General features: G+C 51.5%; 1 protein-coding gene and 1 long non-coding RNA gene across 7 annotated transcripts in view; both read right to left on the reverse strand.

Annotated features, from left to right (window-relative positions):
- Positions 1–2,187, reverse strand: part of LOC125927252 (uncharacterized) — a 32,316-nt gene extending 30,129 nt beyond the window's left edge. For 4 of the 5 annotated variants that reach the window (XR_007459289.1, XR_007459290.1, XR_007459288.1 and 1 more), the window contains exon 1: positions 190–2,187. This is a non-coding gene — a long non-coding RNA (uncharacterized LOC125927252). The remainder of the gene's footprint in view (positions 1–189) is intronic. The other variant, XR_007459287.1, reaches the window with a different exon arrangement.
- A 5,836-nt stretch (positions 2,188–8,023) lies between these two features.
- SRL (sarcalumenin) overlaps positions 8,024–19,263 on the reverse strand; it is a 46,634-nt gene continuing 35,394 nt past the window's right edge. For both annotated transcript variants that reach the window (XM_049637421.1, XM_049637420.1), the window contains 5 exons: positions 18,446–18,547; positions 17,573–17,668; positions 13,516–13,632; positions 12,561–12,794; positions 8,024–11,331 (listed from right to left, as the gene is read on the reverse strand). In XM_049637421.1, coding sequence (XP_049493378.1) covers positions 10,520–11,331; positions 12,561–12,794; positions 13,516–13,632; positions 17,573–17,668; positions 18,446–18,515 — 1,329 coding nt within the window. In that variant the 5' untranslated portion in view covers positions 18,516–18,547 and the 3' untranslated portion in view covers positions 8,024–10,519. The remainder of the gene's footprint in view (positions 11,332–12,560; positions 12,795–13,515; positions 13,633–17,572; positions 17,669–18,445; positions 18,548–19,263) is intronic.

Below are 19,263 nucleotides of genomic sequence, written 5' to 3' on the forward strand. Positions count from 1 at the left end.
GTGGGGGCATCAGAAATCAGGACTGGATCAAGATGGCACCGAGAGAGAAAACTGCTTAATTCCAAAAGCTTCCACTAGGAAAGCCCAGAAGTCCAAGGTTTTTTGCACATCTAGACACCTGATCTTTTAACCTGAATACCTGGCTCATTACAAGCCAGCAACAGAGATACCGCCAGGCACAGGACTCACCTCTGCAGAGAGCCTCCAGTCTCATGGAGGACAGGCACACTAAGGGTCTTCAGGGAGATTTGCCACCTAATCCTACGTGTGTTTGCTCCTTGTTCATTCGCGCATTCATTCACTCCGTCATCCACTGCACAAACATCCACGAAGGAACTACTACACCCAAGATAAGATCCCGGAGAGGCAGGTGTCCCGTTGGCTGTTCACATCTCCATTCCTCAAGTTGTTTCACTTGTCAGTTCCCTTATCTGTCAAATGGAGAAAACTGGGTTTATGGGAAAATGCAATGAGATAATGGACACACACAATGCAGAGTAAGTGCTCAAGAAGTGTAAACTATTAATAAACGAGCAGAAGTAAGGTCACATGTTATATTGGACACCTTTCATTGCTCCTCTAGGTACTTTCTGCATCCTTTCCTATCCGTACTGTGTTCTGGAATTTTCCTGCATGGACTAATCAAGTCTCCTTTGCCCTCTGACTTCCCATGGGGTTTAGTACATGGAGAGCCTTGACAAATCAGAGGGGTTTTATTTCCTCCCAACTGCTTTCCTGAACCCCTTGACCTAAAGACCTAGCTCTAGCAAAATGACCCTCCACACAGCCTCTCTGCCTCGAGGCGTAGAGATGGTAAGATCCCTCTGTTACAAGCCCCAGAACATTTCACTATCCACGGTTCTCTCCCTATACCCTGCCTCAAATTACCCATTCATAATGTGCCATCTGTTTCGTGCTGGCCCCTATTATATATGGGGTAGGAGAGAGAGAATAGGCCTGGGAATCAGGAGACCTGAGTCCCACCTCTGCCACCAGCTGGTTCTGTGACCCTGAACGCTCTTTTACTAGGTGTCAGCATCCTCATCTGTAAAAAGAACAGGTGGGACCACATAGCTCTTTTTTTGTATTACAATTCCCCGCCACTGCTGGGTGTTCTGTGAAGTTAAACCCAGAAAAGGGATGCAGATCAGGGAATAAGGCTTCCTAGTGCAGAGGGCAGGTTAGCCAACTCATTCTTACCCAGGGAGGGCACCCAACTCCTTTCCAAGGACTTCCCTTTTCCTCCCAGATTCCCCGGGGACCAAATGATCTCCACTCCAAACAAACAGCCAAGGAAACCCAGGAAATTACAAGTAAATTCTCTCCTTTCAGTAACCAACCAGCCAACCTCGATTTAGCCACACAGGCCCCTTCCCAGCTTCTGTTATGCACAGCGGGCCAAGCAGAGAGGCAGGTGCACACTCCCACCCAAGCATTCTCCACAGGGCTGCAAAGGGATATGATGCCCTCTCACAACTGGTGGGTATCCAGGGCAGAGGGAGCCACCCAAATCAGCATCCTGTCAGAAAACCTACAATTGAGGTCACTAGACATGTTTCAAAGAGAGGCTGAGGACCATTTCATGGGATATTACAGAATCTCTGGAATTCTTTTTAGCTCCTAAATTAGCGACTCAGGGAACCCCAGGAGCCATGAGAAAGACGTTCTAATGAGAATATTACCCTCCCTAGCGCCCCCTACCCCCATCTGGAGTTTCACCTGCCCCAAGCGCTTTCCCATCTCCCCTCACCCAGAGGTAGGGCCAAGTGCCAGTATAAGGCTGGGTTTTTAATCCTTAAGGACAGCAGGAGAGGGCACTTTGGATACCAACTTCTAAGTTTCTGGCGGGGTAAGGGAGGCGGGATAATCTCTTAAAATCTCAGCTCCTGGGCTGGCCGCATGTGAAAACCACAACCTAATAACCGCCAACAACAATTTCTTCGACGTTCTTCACGTCCGGAAACCGTGGCCTCTCCCCACAACTCTGAAAGAGTTCAAACCCTTTCCTGGTTCCAAATCAAAACTTCCGAAAGCCTCCGGGCTTCCAGCGGCCAGACCGCGCACGGGACGGCTGGGGCCCAGGGAAGACACAGGCGGCGAAGCCCGCGGGCCGGGCGGGGAGGGGACGAACCCCAGCGCTGAGCCGCCGCCCTGGCCGCCTCGAAGCGCCTGTGTCCGCAGGAAGCACCGCCGTGCGCCTGCGCCTGCGCGAGTCTTGGCACGTGACTCGGGAGCGCGCGGCCCTGGAGGGGGCGGGGGAGGGACCACGGCCGCATGCGCGGGGCGGGCTCCCGCGGGCGGGGTTCGGCTGGGACTCAGCTCAGCAGCTCCCCCGGCGGTGGGTGCTGGGGTTCGCGGTGACGAGCCTCGCTCAGCGGTAGCGTTTTGCGCTGAGGAGCGGGCTTTCGAGACCACGCCAAGCTTGGCCAGGCGCTCGGTTCTCCCACCCTTTCGTTCCTGTTCCAAACCGCCCTGCTTTAGGGGCCTGTTTCCCCTCGAAGGCGAGGGGGTGCAGCGGGAAAAGCGGACCCGTCGGCGGTGAGGACGCCCGAGCCCGGAAGATGCGCCCCCTCCGGGAGCCGGTCCCTCCGGAAAATCTGCACCCGAGTCGGGGGCCAGGAGCAGCTGGGGTCCAGGGCCCAACGGGGGTCCTAAGTAGGGCCAGACTGCTGAGGTGGGCTTCTTCCGCCGCCTCCTTACGGGGCTCCCGTATTGGCCCCCAGCTCCTAGCAGTGGGGCGGCGTCTGGGGGGGGACGCAGACCCGGAGCCCTCCAGCCGGCAACCCATGGACCGCGGGTTTGAGGGGCACGGCCCGAGGGACGCTGTCTGGGTTGCCAAAATCGGCTGCTTGATTTGATGCCAGGCTCTCGCCCCTCGGTGAGCCCCAGTGCTGCTGCCCGCCTGACCCTCCCTGCTTGTTCATGGCTCTCTCTGTCTAGAAACTTGCAGTGGCCTCAAGCCCAGACTTCCTGACCTTCCATCTAAGGGTTTCCCTAACCCACCTCAACTCACCTTGACTCCTCACTGGCCACACACAAACGTCTCTCTCCCTTTCAGAGTCTGGGCCCTTGATCTTCCCCCCCAGGATCCGACCCCCTGGTCTCTGCCCTTCCAAACCTGTCCAGCCTTCAGAGTGGAGCTAGAATTCCACTCCCTTTCTAAGCTCAGAACCCCCTGGGTGTCTCAGTATTCCCAGGAGAGTCCTGATGTTATGTAAACGGATTCTCCTCCATAAAGGTAATCTGTTAACTGTTTAAATAAAAAGTCTCGGGGCGCCTGGGTGGCTCAGTCGGTTAAGCGTCCGACTTCAGCTCAGGTCACGATCTCGCGGTCCGTGAGTTCGAGCCCCGCGTCGGGCTCTGGGCTGATGGCTTAGAGCCTGGAGCCTGCTTCTGATTCTGTGTCTCCCTCTCTCTCTGCCCCTCCCCTGTTCATGCTCTGTCTCTCTCTGTCTCAAAAATAAATAAACGTTAAAAAAAATTTAAAAAAAAATAAAAAATAAATAAAAAGTCTGCAGTGCATGGGTTTAACTTCTCAAATAATTACAAGTGAGAAAGAAAATCGTTTGCCACCCCCCCACCCCATGTGACCTGGGTTATGATAGGGGCATATGGCTACTTTATCCCCCAGGATTTACCCAGTCACTCCAGTTCCATGTCTTGGGTCCCTAACTGGATCATTCACTCCTCCAGAGCAGAGATTATGCCTGCACAAATATGTGTAAATTCTAAATCTTTTGAAATTTTGGTAGGACAAAATTCAGAAGTTTGGGGAAAATGGAAATATAACCAACAAATGTGTTTGCATTCTTCACAAATACGAAATCACTCTTTTCAGTGTGTCAGAAAAATGTACTGTCACAATCGGTCTAGGCTCCAGACTAACACAAATCAATGTGATTGAATGTAGTAGAAGGGATAGTTGGATGGGTAGAAAATTGGCCCTTTGGTTTGTCATGTTTTAGCTGGGTGAACTGGGGCTTAACCTCTCTGGGGATGCAGCTTCCTCATGCTGGATTTGTTTTTAGGGATAATGAATATGCCTTCTCCATCTACATGAGCAGAGTGAGAGTCAAATGTGAAATGGAGTTAAGGGTTTCTGGGTTTGTTTGGGTTTTTTTAAAAGTATTTTGTTGTTCAGGAAATAATCCTTAATAAATTTTTTTTAAGATTTATTTTTTTAAGGAATCTCTACATCCAACATGGGGCTCAAACTTACAACCCTGAGATCAAGAGTCACATGCTCCACGGACTGAGCCAACCAGGCTCCCCCCCACCCCGACCTTCATAAATTGTCTAAAGCAGGGGCACCTGGGTGGCTCAGTCGGTTGAGCTTCCGACTTCAGCTCAGGTCATGATCTCACAGTTCGTGAGTTCGAGCCCCACGTCGGGCTCTGTCCTAACAGCTCAGAGCCTGGAGCCTGTTTTGGATTCTGTGTCTCCCTCCATCTGCTCTTCCCCTTCTCACATGCTGTCTCTCTCTCAAAAATAAATAAGGATTAAAATAAATAGTCTAAAGCAAATGACGTTTAAATGTTTGAAATTTTGTTACTAACACATGTCAAGGTGCTGACCGGCCATGAGAAACATCCAGCAATTCTAAATTTTTGCCAGTTTGTGAAGAGGAGGGAAAGGCCTTGGGATCAGCAAGAACAGTGTCACCAAAGGTAAGCCTGGTCAAGTAGCCTAGCGTGCCCTCACGAGAGTCAGGTGCTAGATGGAATTCTGGCCCTCCTACTTCCGGCAACTCAACCTCTCTGACCATCAGTCTCCTCATCAGTAAAATATGAGTAATAGTCATAACATTTACAGAACGCTTTCTGTGGGCTGTGTACTGTTTCAAGCATGTTGCATGTTTTAATTTAATCCTGGCAACAACCCCACAGAGAGAGGGGCTATTAGTGTCTCCATTTTATGGGTGAGGAAACTAAAGCGCAAAATTATGTCATTTGCCTAGCTAGGGTGGCCCAGCTTGTTAAGTGGTGGGGCCCAGGACGAAGCCCAAGCAATCTGACTCCAGAGTCTCTACTCTTCCGTGCAAGATGGCTCCCTCCCTGAGGGGCTGTGTGAGGATCCCATGAAATAATACATGAAAAACTCCTGGCCTATTCCTTGGGTTTGTGGCTGCTAGAATTACCTCATTATGTCAAGGTATAAGTGTAGGAATGTCTATAGGTCTATAGCCCGGTTCCTGGCAAGAAGAATACTCTAGAAGTTGGTTCCCTTCCCCACTGAAATTTTGAGAAAACATTAAAGGTTCCACAGTGCAAGCAGACACAGAAAATGCTCATCTGTGCATGTTATTTTTTTTATCCTTTGGATAAGAGGTCAGTATAGGGAATCCCTCAGAACCTGTGGAATACACCTTTGGTACAGGCAAATTCATGCCTCTACTCCATTTTGTTTTGCTTACGTTTCCTTTTTACTGCCTCTATGGTCTTCTAGAGAAAAATTAAGGTTTCCCTGGATTGGGAAAAGCTTGAGCCTAATGTCACAGACAGAGGAATCGGCGTGAAATGTTGCCAGTGCTTGTGAGTTTTTCAAGGCTCAGACTTTTCCCCTTGGTTCACCGGGGTGGGACGCAAGCACAAAGCCAGGGCCTGGTAGGTGTCCTCCTATGGCTGGGTCTTCCCACGTCTCCACCCTGGGTCGGGCATCCGGTTCACCGCATGCACACACCTGCTACACATAAGCTCCCACGACCTGTAATCCACGAATCATGCATAAAATTACCTCTCCATAGCCACACCCACCTGCTCACCCCAGACATACTTTTTTCCCCAGGACCCTCTACACACAACATTCGGTGCACAGACACCTTCTTTACTCCTCCCAAACCCGCTTCCTCTGCCATTCACTCTGATGGCACACAGGTGATGGGTCCTGTGTGCTGGGCACTGTGCTACATACTCAGAGATCATTTGGTCACAGACACTCACATACACTTTGGTTTCTACACACACAGATTCTACATGCAGGTATTTGCACGCCCTTTCACGTGTAACCACAGGTAACCCCCATATATTCAGATACATACACATACCTGTGGAGACATTCTCTCCATTCATGCCCCTTATATCCCCTGACTATATTCAGAATGGTCTTGGATTTTGCTTTCCTCCATGGCATTTTGCTTTCTCAATGGCAGACGATGTACGGATGATAGGGTACGAGGCTTGTGAAACAGCACAATTTTGGACATGCTGGCAGGTTCTGGTGTGTTATGTTTATCTTCAAGAGAGACATCACCTCCCTCCCTTTTCCTGGCAAAGCTCCATATTTCTCCCAGTCCTGGGAAAACACTGGCTGCCGTCCTGGGTGGGAGAGCTGACCTGGGGGAGGGCAGTGGTGGCCTTAGTTAGGTCAGTCTTATCAGTCACTGACTGTGGACTGTGGACCCTCGAATCAGGAGGAAAGCGAGGGAGAGGGAGGCAGCGAGCCAAACTGCCTCCTCATTCCTCCCTGAGATCAGCACCTCCCGACTTAGGAAAATCCAGGGCAGCTGGCCCCAGCACCGAATTCTTCATCTTCTCTGAGGTGACGCCATCACAATAGCATGTTGTCACTCTCACACTCCCCCCTTCTACTTCCAACCTCCCAGTGACTCCCCAGCTTCTTCCTTTTCAAACACACTCTCAACTGGGGGTGTCAAGTCTTCAGGAGGACCCCAGAAGTAATATTTCAAAGTAAAGGAGTTCTGATCTGAAGGACAAAGGCTCGAGGAGCCAAGGACAAGGTAGGGTGTCTTTAAAAACAGGGACGGTATGGGGGGAAGGGGGTGGGGACGCCTCGGTGGCTTAGTGGGTTGAGCCTCAGACTCTTTTTTTTTTATTTTTATTTTTTTAATGTTTATTTATTTTTGAGACAGAGAGAGACAAAGCATGAACGGGGGAGGGTCAGAGAGAGGGAGACACAGAATCTGAAACAGGTTCCAGGCTCTGAGCTGTCAGCACAGAGCCCGACGCGGGGCTCAAACTCACGGACCTCGAGATCATGACCTGGGCCGAAGTCAGCCGCTTAACCGACTGAGTCACCCAGGCGCCCTGAGCCTCAGACTCTTGATTTCAACTCAGGTCATGATCCAAGGGTCATGGGATCAAGCCCACATCAGGCTCTGTGCTGAGCTCAGAGCCTGCTTGGAATTCTCTCTCCCTCTCCCTCTGTCCCTCCCCTGCTTGTGCTCTCTCTCAATAAATAAAAATAAACAAACAAATAGGCACAGGAGGAGGCCTGGGGTCATGCCCCCATTTCTTAATTTTCAATCCTACAACAGGAAACCTTGGTTTCAAAGTCATCTTTGACACTGGGGGCTGGAAGCAGGAGGGATCTAGGGAAGAAGGCACCGGGGACGTCTAAAACAAGAGTGGGCAATTCATGGATTGTCAGTTTATCCCTAAGAAACTTAAAAATGAGGGCGCCTGGGTGGCTTAGTCAGTTTAGCATCTGACTTCAGCTCAGGTCATGATCTCACAGTTCATGGGTTCGAGCCCTGCTGTCAACACATAGGCTGCTTCGGATCCTCTGTCCCCCTCTCTCCCTGCCCCTCCCACGCTCAATGTCTCTGTCTTTCTCTCTTTCTCTCTCAAAAAGAAATAAACATTAAAAAAAAAAGAAACTTACCAATTAGTACCCAGGTTTGGGAAGAGACGGGAGGGAGGAACAGGTGGAGCACAGAGGATCTTTAGGGCAGTGAAAATACTCTGCATTTCATTTCCTTCTACAACAACGGACACATGTCATGATACATTTGTCCAAACACGAGCAATGCACACCACCAGGAGCGAAGCCTAATGTCAACTGTGGACTCTGGGTGACTAGGTTGGACAAATGTCCCACTCTGGGGGTGGGGGTTGCTAATGGGGGAGGCTGTGCGTGGGTGGAGGCCCCGGGGCGGGGTGGGGGCGGGGGGTGTATCCCTACCCTCCTCTCAGTTTTGCTGTGAACCTGAAACTGCCTGAAAAACAATGAAGTCTTAATGCGAACCCGATCCACTACTAGATAAGAGAGAGATAAAGAGAGCAAGCTGGTCGGAGGCGATCAGAAAGCACACGGTGTTACAGAGAGATTGGAACTTTATTGAGACTTCCTCCCTGATTAAATCAGAATGGAAAGAACCCTGGAAAGGTTCCACTTTGGAGAGAGACAGCAACTGTTCAGGCACAAATACTTAACAGATACTCCTCTTAGGGGAATCTCTGGATCCTAAATTTACCCCCAGTTCCCAACCCTTCCTCCCCACCCCAAAAGACAGTCAGAATCCTGCTTGAAATCCACATCCACAGAGTGGGGACCAAACAGCCCTGACAGCCCAGGGGGACCAACTGACCAGCCTGCAGGCTGCATGGAGAAAAGGTGGGTCAACGAGTGAGCAGGGGAATGGGGGTAAGAAAAGGAAAACGGATGGGACGAAAAGAGAGAAGATCACACCAATCATGCCCCCCCCCCAAAATACAGATGCCATATGAACGTATCAGCCTCCTTCCACCTGCTTCCCCAAAGCAATGGTGACATCACCGCCGTGACAATGCCTGTACACTTCTGCCCTGTTCACATCCTCAACTGCACTGAGAAAGACAGATACGCCGAGAGCAGCTCAAGGGCATCAGGGGCATTAGGAGCAAGAGGGGAAGGCGGACTGTGGGGAGGGTACATGACAGCGAGATAAGGCGAGTGGTGATTTGTAGTGAGAAGAAACGCAGCTTTTCAGGCCCTGCTCACCAGGCTCCTTGGATGCCCCGGCAGGGCCCTGTTTCTCTGCTTGGCTCTGTCCTTGGAAACAATGTCCTGGAGGTTTGGGGGGCCTCCGTTGTCCTGTGGAAGGTTCCAGGTCCTGCACAAAGCCAGAGAAGCAGCGTCCGCTGCAGCATGCATCAGAGCGTTAATAATCCCGAGCAGGGATTCCGAATTCTCCACACGGACCTAGTCTAATCACCGATGTGTTTCCACTGCCTCGCCCCCAGAGGGCTTCCTCTCTGCCTTCATCTTCACTCACTTTCCTTCTGGTCCAAGGTGACTTCCTGGTCAGGGGGGCCCTGACCCAGGCCTCCTGGGGAAGTCCCCCAGATAGCTCGCTCCCAGGGGACGCTGGCTCACTAGGGCAGAAGGAGCCCCTCCGGGCAGCCCTGGGCAGGGTCTCCTGGATTTGTGCAAACTGGTCAGCCACCTGCTTTTTGTCAAAAGGCTCCTTCCCTCCATCCCCTGCCGCCCTTCGAGACGGCCGAGGTGGCACGCCAGCCAGGCAGAATCCTCACGACACATTCCTTCTCCACGGCCTCTGGCGTCTGCTATCTCAGAATCTCTCTTGCACAATGCGGTACACACATATTCACACTCATCGGTTCTTGAAGGCCCTGGCTTCCCTGCGGCGCGTGGGTATCAGTATCAAGTTCAGGTGGAAAATCGCATGTCAAGCCTTGATTGCCGCCGACACGGAGTGGCTGGCACCAGTTCTGAACTCGTGGAAATTGCTTGGAGTTTTGAGTGTTGTGCATCAGGGCGTGGAGAAGAGGGGGAAGGAAAAGCCATGGCATGAAAATCAGGAGGGAACGACTCTTCCTCAGAGAAGTTTTGGACACTGCCTCCTCCTACATTTGGGGGGCGGAGATGGGCTGCCCAGAGAAGACCCTGATGAAAAGGAGCAAGGTCTCCATCGTCCCCTCTGAAACCCAACGCCTTTGGGGTCTGAGTTTTCCAAGACATGCAATAGACAAAGACACACTGCAAACCGATTAACCCTCTGAGCCCTTCCAGTATTTTTACTGAAGTCACTTCCAAGAAGTAAATGACCTGAATCCACGGAACACTCGGCCTCCGGTCGGGGCTGATAAAGGAACCGAGCTTCCCAGCTGGCCTAGAAGACTGCTTGGGAGAAATGGCACGGGGGAGGCAGAACCTTCTTCCAGCCTGGGGACTCCTGTTCTCTCTCAGCATTCTGGTATCCTAAACCATTCCCTCCCACCCCTCGAGGAAACAGGGAAGAGGGCCTGGGGATGGGGGGCGGGGGGTATGGTGGAGGCTCAACACCCAGGTGGATTCAGACCCAAAAGACTGTCCCCTGTTGAAGTCAACCCAAGTTGAGGAGGCAGACGGGGGCTGGAGGACAAGCAGGAGACTGTGTGGAAGGAAGCTACAAGGGACCTGAGCCCTACAGAAACCAAGTCTTCTCTCTTTTCCCAGCTTATAGGGGAAAAAGGAATTTCAGCTGAGTTTAGCTTGACACTCATCACCTCAGTATACACTAGAATTTAGCTGCTCTCTGTCCTCTGCGATAAGACCCAGGAAAAGCCGGCGGGGCCTCACTCAGGCCCCTCACTGAAGCAACAAGACACTATAATTCACAGTTTCCTCTCCTCCCTCGACCCACACCCTCCCCCACCACTGGCCTCAACGAACTCCCAAATCTCCAACACGTAGTGATTCTCACCAGTGTGGCTCAAAGGGTTAATTAACCAGGACTTCTCAGACAGTTAGGACACAAGCTCAGCCACCAACAGGAACCCAAGAATGGCTACACGGCGACCTAGTGTTTCTTATAGCGATTCTTTGGGGTCTCGCCACACCCTGTTTTGTCACAGTTGAGAGCACTGGGATTCTTCCCCAGCCCCAGGCTTCCCAGGAGGCTGGGGAGCTCCTGTGTGATGGCCCGCTCAATCTTCTCCAGAAAACAGCCCCCCATGTAGGAGCACTGCTGAGACAACAGCTTGAAACTGGAGATGGGGTTGATGCCAAAGAAGTCCTTATAGGCCTCGCGGTTGGGAAGGTCAAATTTGCTGACATTGGTCTTTGCCAGGATGGTCTTGAAGATGTAGAATTTGTCAGGGTCTTCCACAATGTCCTTAAAGACCAGTTCTCCGTCACTGAAGAAGGTCATTTTGTCCTTGTAAGTCTGCAGATAGCGGTCCACCAGGAGGGCATGAATGCGGACCCGGATGGCATGCTGGCGGATGAAGGCGATCTTGTTCTCCAACCTGTTCTCGATCACCTGGTTCAGGTCTTCCAGGAGCGAGATCTCTTCCTTGAGGAACAGGTCCCGGTGGGTGTCGGGCTTGTAGTCTTGTGGCCAGAAGGAGCTGACGTAAACCCGAGGGGGCTCTGTGACGTTGATGAGCGGGGCCAAGCTCCAGAAGAGGGCCCCATAGACCCGCATGAGCATCTGTGTGGCCAGGTTGTCGGCCTTATTCAGGATGATCCTTATCTGGGATTCGCGCCCCTTCAGCTGGCGGAAGAGCATCTCCAGCTCCAGACCCACATCCAGCTTGGTTGGGTCAAAGACGACAAAGATGAGGTCTGCCCTGTCGATGAACCACTGGCACACGTCGTTGAAGGGGTAACCTTGGGAGGGGGGAGCAAGAAGTCAAGCAGAGCAGGCTCACCCTAACCCCCCACCCCCACCCCGCGCCCCCCCGCCCTTCCAGAACCAAAGCATTGCCTGGGTTGAAGGAAGTCATGGCACTAGGGATATTCTGGGTCTCTGAAGACTGAAAGAATTAATTACGTATCTCCCGGGCCTTGTCAACCCTCAAGCAAGGACAGCCTAAGACCAGGACTGGAATTTGAGCTCTGCCACTAGCCAGATCAGGGTAACAAATGCTTCTAGGCTTTAGCATTTTAGCTACAAAACGACAAGAAGAATAAGAATACCTAAGTTGATATAAAGATTATCATGTTCTAAATAAAGCAAAGCACCTAACTAAAACTGCCTATGTCATAGGAGGTGCTCGATATATTTTAATTCCTTCAACTTCTTCTTTCCAAAATGGGGAGACCAGGAATACCTGTCTTTTAATTTTTCTACAACAACCAGCCAATAATGCATAAAATTATCAGATGCATAATAGAAGAATAAAGGTTAATTTACTACTATAATGATTAGTGATAATATTATTACTAGTAATAAAACAGCCATAAAACCAAAATGAGAGTTATAAACTGAGATCCACCATCTGGTCATACAGTCCTACAAATGCCCTGCTGTGACTCATCTCATATGACGCAGCCCTGTGTCATGGCGATACTCGGTGGCCTATGTTGTAACCCAGCGCCTGCTGGGCCCCAAGTGGCACTCCCCTCCCACTGGAAGGCAGGTAGAACTTTGGAAGGTCTGACACAGGCTTATGTGAAGCAGGCCTGTAAAGCAACACTGGACCAGGAAGAGTTTAAGGTCAGGTTCAAACCAGACCCAACTTAGCCAGAGGTCAAGTACACCTGGACTGGGATCCAAGTCATCCAGGCCCTTGATCCCTCGGGAAAGTCTGAGCCTCCCCAAGACAGCTCAGCCCCAGCATGGACCTCAAGGAGCTACTTACAGAGATGACCAGCCCACCCTTTGGGAAAATATGGATTGCCTCCAAACTAATCAGCCCTCGGGGAGGTAAAAGAACATGGTACTCCACACCTAAGTGGGACCATGGTGACAACCAGAAGGGACTGGCAGCAAAGACTACACCCCTTGGTGTTGGACAATGCTGGCCACGCTTCCTCTCCCCTGTCTGCCTACCACCCACTGCCCAACAGCTTTCTAAGACAAAGTTTGCGCTGTTCAAACACAAGTGCCTAATTACCTCTTTCTTGCTGCTTGCGGTTCTCAATGATGCCTGGTGTATCCACAAAAGTGACCCGCTCCAGAAGTTTGTGGGGAACCTCGATGCCAATCAGCTTCTCCAGGAAATTCTGGCCAAATTTCTCAAGGGGGGAGAAGGACCGGGCGCTATCAGCAGCCATGACAATACCCTCGATGGTTTTCAGCTTGGGCCCGTGCATGAGGACCGTGAACTCAGAGGTGGTGGGCTCAGCACCTGCAAGCATAGGCATGAGGTTAGTAGGAAGGCCGTCCTCTCTGGGAAAGAGACCCTACTACAAAGTAAGCGGGTAAGCAAGGGGTTCCAGGGAGGGTTTGCCATGAGAACAGGACACTATGTTTGCTAAGCAGGATCCTATTTCTTTTTCCAATTGTGGTAAAATATACATAACACAATTTACCATGTGAACCATTTTCAGGTGTACAGTTCAGAGGCGTGAAATACATTCATGGTGTTGTGCAGCCCTCATCACCATCCATCTCCCAAACTGAAAGTGTCCCCATTCGTTCCTCTCCCAGCCCCTGGTAACCTCTACTCTACCCTGTCTCTATGAATTGAGGACTCAAGGCATCTCATAAGTGGAATCATAGGATATTGGTCCTTTTGTGTCTGGCTTATTTCACTTAATATATAGTGTCCTCAAGATTCGTGCATCTTGTAGCATGTTCCAGAAACGCATTCCTTCTTAAGACTGAATAATACTCCAAACTCCGTTATATGGATAGCCCTTTTGTTTATGCATTCATCCATCGCAAGAGGTGGGTTGTTTCCACCTCTTGGCCATTGTGAAAAATGCTGCTGTGAACATGGACTGTAGCTGCTGGGTTCTTGGGTGTAATTTTCATGATTATATTGAAGACACATAGCATGTTTCCTAGTGCTTTGACACAGGACATTGAGATACCAACAAACACACAAGAAAATCTCTCACTATTACCTGTATAGAGCTGGTAGCGAGTGTTTTCCAACCCAAGGAGGTAGTTTATCATGGTGGATTTGCCAACGCTCCACGGACCCAGGAACAGCACCATTGGCTTGGAAGTAATCTCCCCATCTGTAGGCAGCAGGAATTAGAAATGGAAGTGACTAATGAAGTTTCTTCCTACGGGAGTGACACAGGGCGTCACACCGCATCACACAGTCCATCTGAGTGAGTTACAGATTTCCACATTGGACAAGACAGGGGTGGCAATCGGCGGCTCGCCTCTCGCTATGTAAGTGCAATCACCCAGTTAAAACCAGAAGACACGATGCTGGCCTTACACAGATCCTTTGCACAGCGGCACCAGAGGCAGGAGCTAAGTGACATTAACAAATACTGACTCAGAGCTCACTCTGGGTGAGGCCTCCTGGTTTACATCTGGATTTACATCCCCTTCCTAAGAAGGGGAGAAAAGAGCTACCCCACGGCGAGGGGTTAAAACTCTGCTATCTGGATTGGTAACAGAAAAAACAGAGAGACAGGAAAGAGACTCACACGATCTTAGACAGCCTGGACGGGGGCCCCCTGACATCCTACCTCAGGATCGGTCCAACACTGGGCTCAAGGCCAGTCTCAAATTAGCCTCTAGAGACCACGAAATATTTGCCAGGTCCCAAGACCAAGCACTGAGTAGGCAATTCTTGGGTTCTCGGCAGTGTCGGGAAGCACACACTGCCTGGGCCCTGCCAGTTGGGGTCCCTAGGAAGAGAAGGCAGATTCCTCCAGAGCTTCCAAAACCAGGGGGGCAGAAGGGATGTGGTCACTGGCCACTGCCTTATAGCTCTCCATTCTTGCAGCTCGTCTCTGAGCCACGGCACAGAGGGCCAGCCCTGCCTAGTTTATACCTCAAATTCTCCAGACCTCTTTGTCTCCCTGAGCCTGGCACAGAGGCCCCAAACGGTAGGAACTCTTTTTTTTTTTTTTCTTTTTTTTTTTCTGTTTTGATGTACAGTATTTAATTTCTTGCTTCAAAAATCAGAAGTATAGGGGCGCCTGGGTGGCTCAATTGGTTGGGCATCCAACTCTAGATTTTGGCTCAGGTCGTGATCCCGGCATTGGGCTCTGCGCTGAGCGTGGAGCCTGCTTGGGATTCTCTCTCTCCCTCTGCCCCTCTCCCCTACTCACACACACACTCTCTCTCTCTAAAAAAAATTTTTTTAATTAAAAAAAAAAATCAGAAGTATACCTGTCCCCAATCTGCCTAGGCCATGACACCTGGCAGAGAGGGCAGAGAGAGAGGGAGACACAGAATCTGAAGCAGGCTCCAGGCTCTGAACTGTCAGCATAGACCCCGACGTGGGGTTTGAACCCACGAACCGTGAGATCATGACCTGAGTTGAAGTCAGACACTTAACGGACTGAGCCACCCTGGTGCCCCACCTTTCAGGTATTTTAATGCATACGGAAGAAGCAATATTAGCAGATATCACATTCCTCTTTTTTTATATACAAACAGGAGTACAGTATTCCCCTTGTTCAGCACCTCACTTCTTACTGTGCTGGTTTTCTTTCTGTAAGGTGAAACTAAGTCCCAGAAGACCACAACGGCGTCTCGTAAGTGGCAGGCACACGTATAATTGCCTGAAATTGATACCATGGCCCTGCCCCATTCCTCCCTGCCTGCAAATACATGCTCACGTCTCTGGATGTCAACCCCTGGCTTGAGGACAGGGAGGGAGAGGCAGGCTGAGGGGTGGCAGGAGTCCCCAGTTATAGCCACAGAGATCCTACACAAAGTGTCTTTTGCCCAGGCCCAGGAGTCAGAAAGGGAACTGGACCTTCCAGCTCCTGGCCGAGAGCCCAGGAGACCAAGCAGGCCCAGGAGACCCAGGCCCAGGAGACCAAGCAGCGGGCTCTCTGGGGGCTGCTGTTTCGGCTGTCTGCAGCAGGGGGCGTTACTGGCATCTGCAGGAGCCCACAGGTGAGACTCAGAGGCGGCCCCAAGGCACTGCGGTGGAGTCCCCAGCACTGGGGGAGGTGAGGAGAGAGAAGCCAAGCCCAGAAAGTGGCATCCGGAGCCCGGAACGCCCTCCCTGCAGAGCGCCCTTCCCCTGCCGGCCAGCAGCCTCATGGGCCAAGCCGCTGGGTCTGGGGCTGCGGGACAAGTCAAGCGCAGAGGACGGGAGAGCCACGGGAGACCGCCACCTCACACAGCCCCTGTGAAGCCCGAGAGGATGGTCTGCTCTTAGGCTTGCAAGAGGCAGTCGGGGAGTCACGAAACAGCCTTCTCTGGGAGAAGGAGACAGTCCCGGCTCCTGGTTCCAGCCGTGTGATCCTGGGTACCCAGCATCTCTCTGGGCACCAGGTCCCATTATTCCTGTTCCTGAAGCAGGAATAATGTACATCCTAAATACCCAACCCACTTTATAGCCATCAGGCACATCACATGAGATACTATGGAAACACCACTGTGAAAACTTTCAGAGGATTGACTCCCCCAAAAGGGTGTGGCTGCGGGAGGACAAGGGCTCTCATACACCTTACTGTGGCCTCAGCCTGGTACCACCTAAGGCAACTTAGGGACAACTCTTAGGGAATGCTTAACTCGCGTTCCACTTTTTAAAATATTTCCCACAGATATATTTGCGTGGAATAGGTAACGATTATAGTAGTGTTTGTAACGTTTGTAAAATGGCGGGGCACCTGGACGGTTCAGTCTATTGAGCATCCTGCTCGATTTCGGCTCAGGTCATGATCTCAGGGTCGTGAAATTGAGCCCCGCGTAGAGCTCCACACTAGACATGGAGCCCGCTTGAAATTCTCTCTTTCCTTCTTCCTCCCTCTGTATGCCCTGCTCACATTCTCTCTCCCTCAAAAAAGAAATTAAAAAGTAATAATTAAAAACAACAAAAATGGAACATGGCAAACACCCCGTTGTCCCTCAGTAGAACAGTGCCCATCTTGTGTGGTGCGTGCAGAGGCTCAAGAGAAAAGTGGGGCTGCACACACACGACTGTGTGATGTGATACCATCGTGTCAAACTAACAGAGAAGGACACACTTGTATGTGCTCATGCACAGAGCAAATGTCTGGTCTGGAAGTATCTGTAGGAAACTGTAACAGTGGGAGTGTCTGCAAGTGAAGTGGAGAAACTAGAAATAAAGAAAGGGATTTTTGTTTCTCATATTTATTTATTTATTTATTTTTGAGAAGGGGGGAGGAGCAGAGAGAGAGACAGAGGATCCCAAGCGGGCTCTGTGCTGGCAGCAGACAGCGTGATGCGGGGCTCGAGCTCACAAACTGTGAGATGATGATCTGAGCTGAAGTGGGACACTTAACCGGCTAAGACACCCAGGCGCCCCAGAGATTTTTATTTTCCCATTTGTACTTGTTTTTCACTATTTGGTTATTCATTTTTTACAGGGACAAGTATACCTTGTGTTTATTGTTCTGAAAATCGATGTTTAAAAGAATCTAGGGGTGCCTGGGTGGCTCAGTCAGTTAAGCGACCGACTTCAGCTCAGGTCATGACCTCACAGTTCGTGGGTTCATGCCCCATGTTGGGCTCTGTACTGTCAGCTCAGAGCTTGGAGCCTGCTGTGGATTCTGTCTCCCTCTCTCTCTGCCCCCGCCCCACTCATGCTCTATCTCTCTCTGTCTCTCAAAAATAAATAAACGTTAAAAAAAATTTTTTTAAAGAATCTAGACACAAGGAAAACCAACTGAAGAAGCCATAAGGAGAAGGGAAGGATTGCAGGCCAATTAGGGGGCTTAACACATGATCCCCTAGCAGTCAGGGAGCTGTCGTGGGCCCTTCGGCAAGGGAGGGATGGAAACGGGCATCGCTGTCCTTGGAAACCACATCCGTGCCACTAAAGCGTGAACGCTTGCAACAGAAGTGATCTCCACAAAACCCTGTGCAGGTTAGGGCGATCTTGCAGGCGAAGGATGATCTTGTGGCCAGGGCATCAGAGAATTCAGAAGAGCTCAGCTCCCCGTGTCCTCATGCCCACCACTCACACAGCGCCAGAGGGCATGGGGAGTGTGGATGGGCATCAGACACGAGGGGTACCTGTGATCTCGTGCTGCCGAAGCTCGTTGTATTTGTAGGACTGCTCCAAGGGCTTGATGGACGAATGGTAGATCTTTCGAAGCCGCTGCAGCACCACTGGGAGCAGACAAGGGTGAAGGGAGAGGGAGAAGGGAGAGGGTTCGGCTCACTCCCCAGGGCAGCTCCTCCCCAGGCTGGTGGGGAGCAGGGACCCCACTGGCAGCCTCACCATGCCATCTATTAGCATCCCTGGAGGGGCCTGGTCCACATCCCAACCCTCAGAAATCTTTAACCAAAAGGCATTCACCTCCCACCCTCAGAACCTCCTGGAATTGTTTTAACCTAATCTTCTTCTCCCTCCAGGGCAAAACTGGGAGCCCACATGATGTGAGGCACAGAAGGAGAAGCTGGGTCTAGAAAACCTGACCCTCCCCTCCCTCTGCTCCCGTCCAACCATGTGCCCTGTGCAAACCGTGGCTGCTCTGAGCCCCAGCTAGCTCATCAGTTAGTAGGAGGCAGTAAGCCCCACTGAAAGTCTTGGGTTACTATGAGGATGGAATCCCAGAAATAAAAGAGCCTCAAAAACTGTAAAAATCACAAGCCTCCCCGGCCACAGCATGAAGACTGGCACAGGGCACCAGACGACAACACTGGGATCGGTCCCCTACCCTTGCAGTGGCCCCTCTGTGTGGATCGCCTTTTCTCCTCCCTGCCAATCCACAGCCCCCACCCCAGCCTTGGATGCTGCTCTCAGAGCCTCTTCCATGAAGCCCCCCATGTCCAGGGCTCTCAGGCCTGGGTAGCCACCGGCCTCGAAGCCCAGCCCCTGAGGCTCTGCCTGGCCACTGGTTATGTAGCTGCCCAGCCCCAGCTCCAGATCCTTCCTCTGGTTACCAGAGTAATCATCAACAGGCTTGTCCTCATTCAGCATCAGAGTTTTCTCGATGTGGGAGCGGTCCCTCATCGGGACTTCTTCACTCACATCCTCCACCTCTTCTGGGGAGAGAAGCAGAGAGCAGAGTTAGGGCGAAGCTAGGAGCTGGGCTCTAAGCCCCTGGAAGACTAGAAAGGGCACAAGAAAGTGCTGCGGGAAGGCTCGCCAAGTTCAACTGAACAGGGTTCTGGCTCTAGGAGGGACTTTCCACAAATACTGACTGAGCACCGACCAAGGGTCAGGCACTGAGCTTCATGCTGGGGATGCGGTGGTGCCCAAAACAAAGCCCCTGCCCTAGGGGAGTTTTCCAGGGGTCCGGTGGGGACACAGGGAGAAATCCTCTCGAAAGCTAAGGTAATAATTATAGTCTGTGATGTGGCTACGGCAGGAAAGAGCCCAGAAGCTGTGAGGGGCTAAGAAGGGTGCCTATGAGGTCTCAGAGGGGGCATCGGAAAACCTCCCCAAGAGCCCACTGTGAGGACTGAATTGGGTGAAGACGAGGACAGGAGACAGGAGTGGTTTATAGGAGTCTGCCTGTCACCCTAAGAGCACTGGAAGTCAGGGCTGGGCTCTAAGCAAATAACTGCCCTGATGAAATGAGAATTTTATCAGCCTCACACAGGCTTTGGTGGGGCATGGGCAGGAACAGCTCTGCCTGGGAGTCCTGGGGGCGGGGGTGGGTAGGGGGCACCGTTGCTTCTCGCCCAAGCGGGAGATGCCCATGACTGCCTGCAGGCTCCCAGGGAGGGATGCCCATGCCATGGGCCTCTGATATCAC

The sequence above is a fragment of the Panthera uncia genome, chromosome E1 (assembly GCF_023721935.1).
Source record: "Panthera uncia isolate 11264 chromosome E1, Puncia_PCG_1.0, whole genome shotgun sequence".
Taxonomy (NCBI): Eukaryota; Metazoa; Chordata; class Mammalia; order Carnivora; family Felidae; genus Panthera; species Panthera uncia.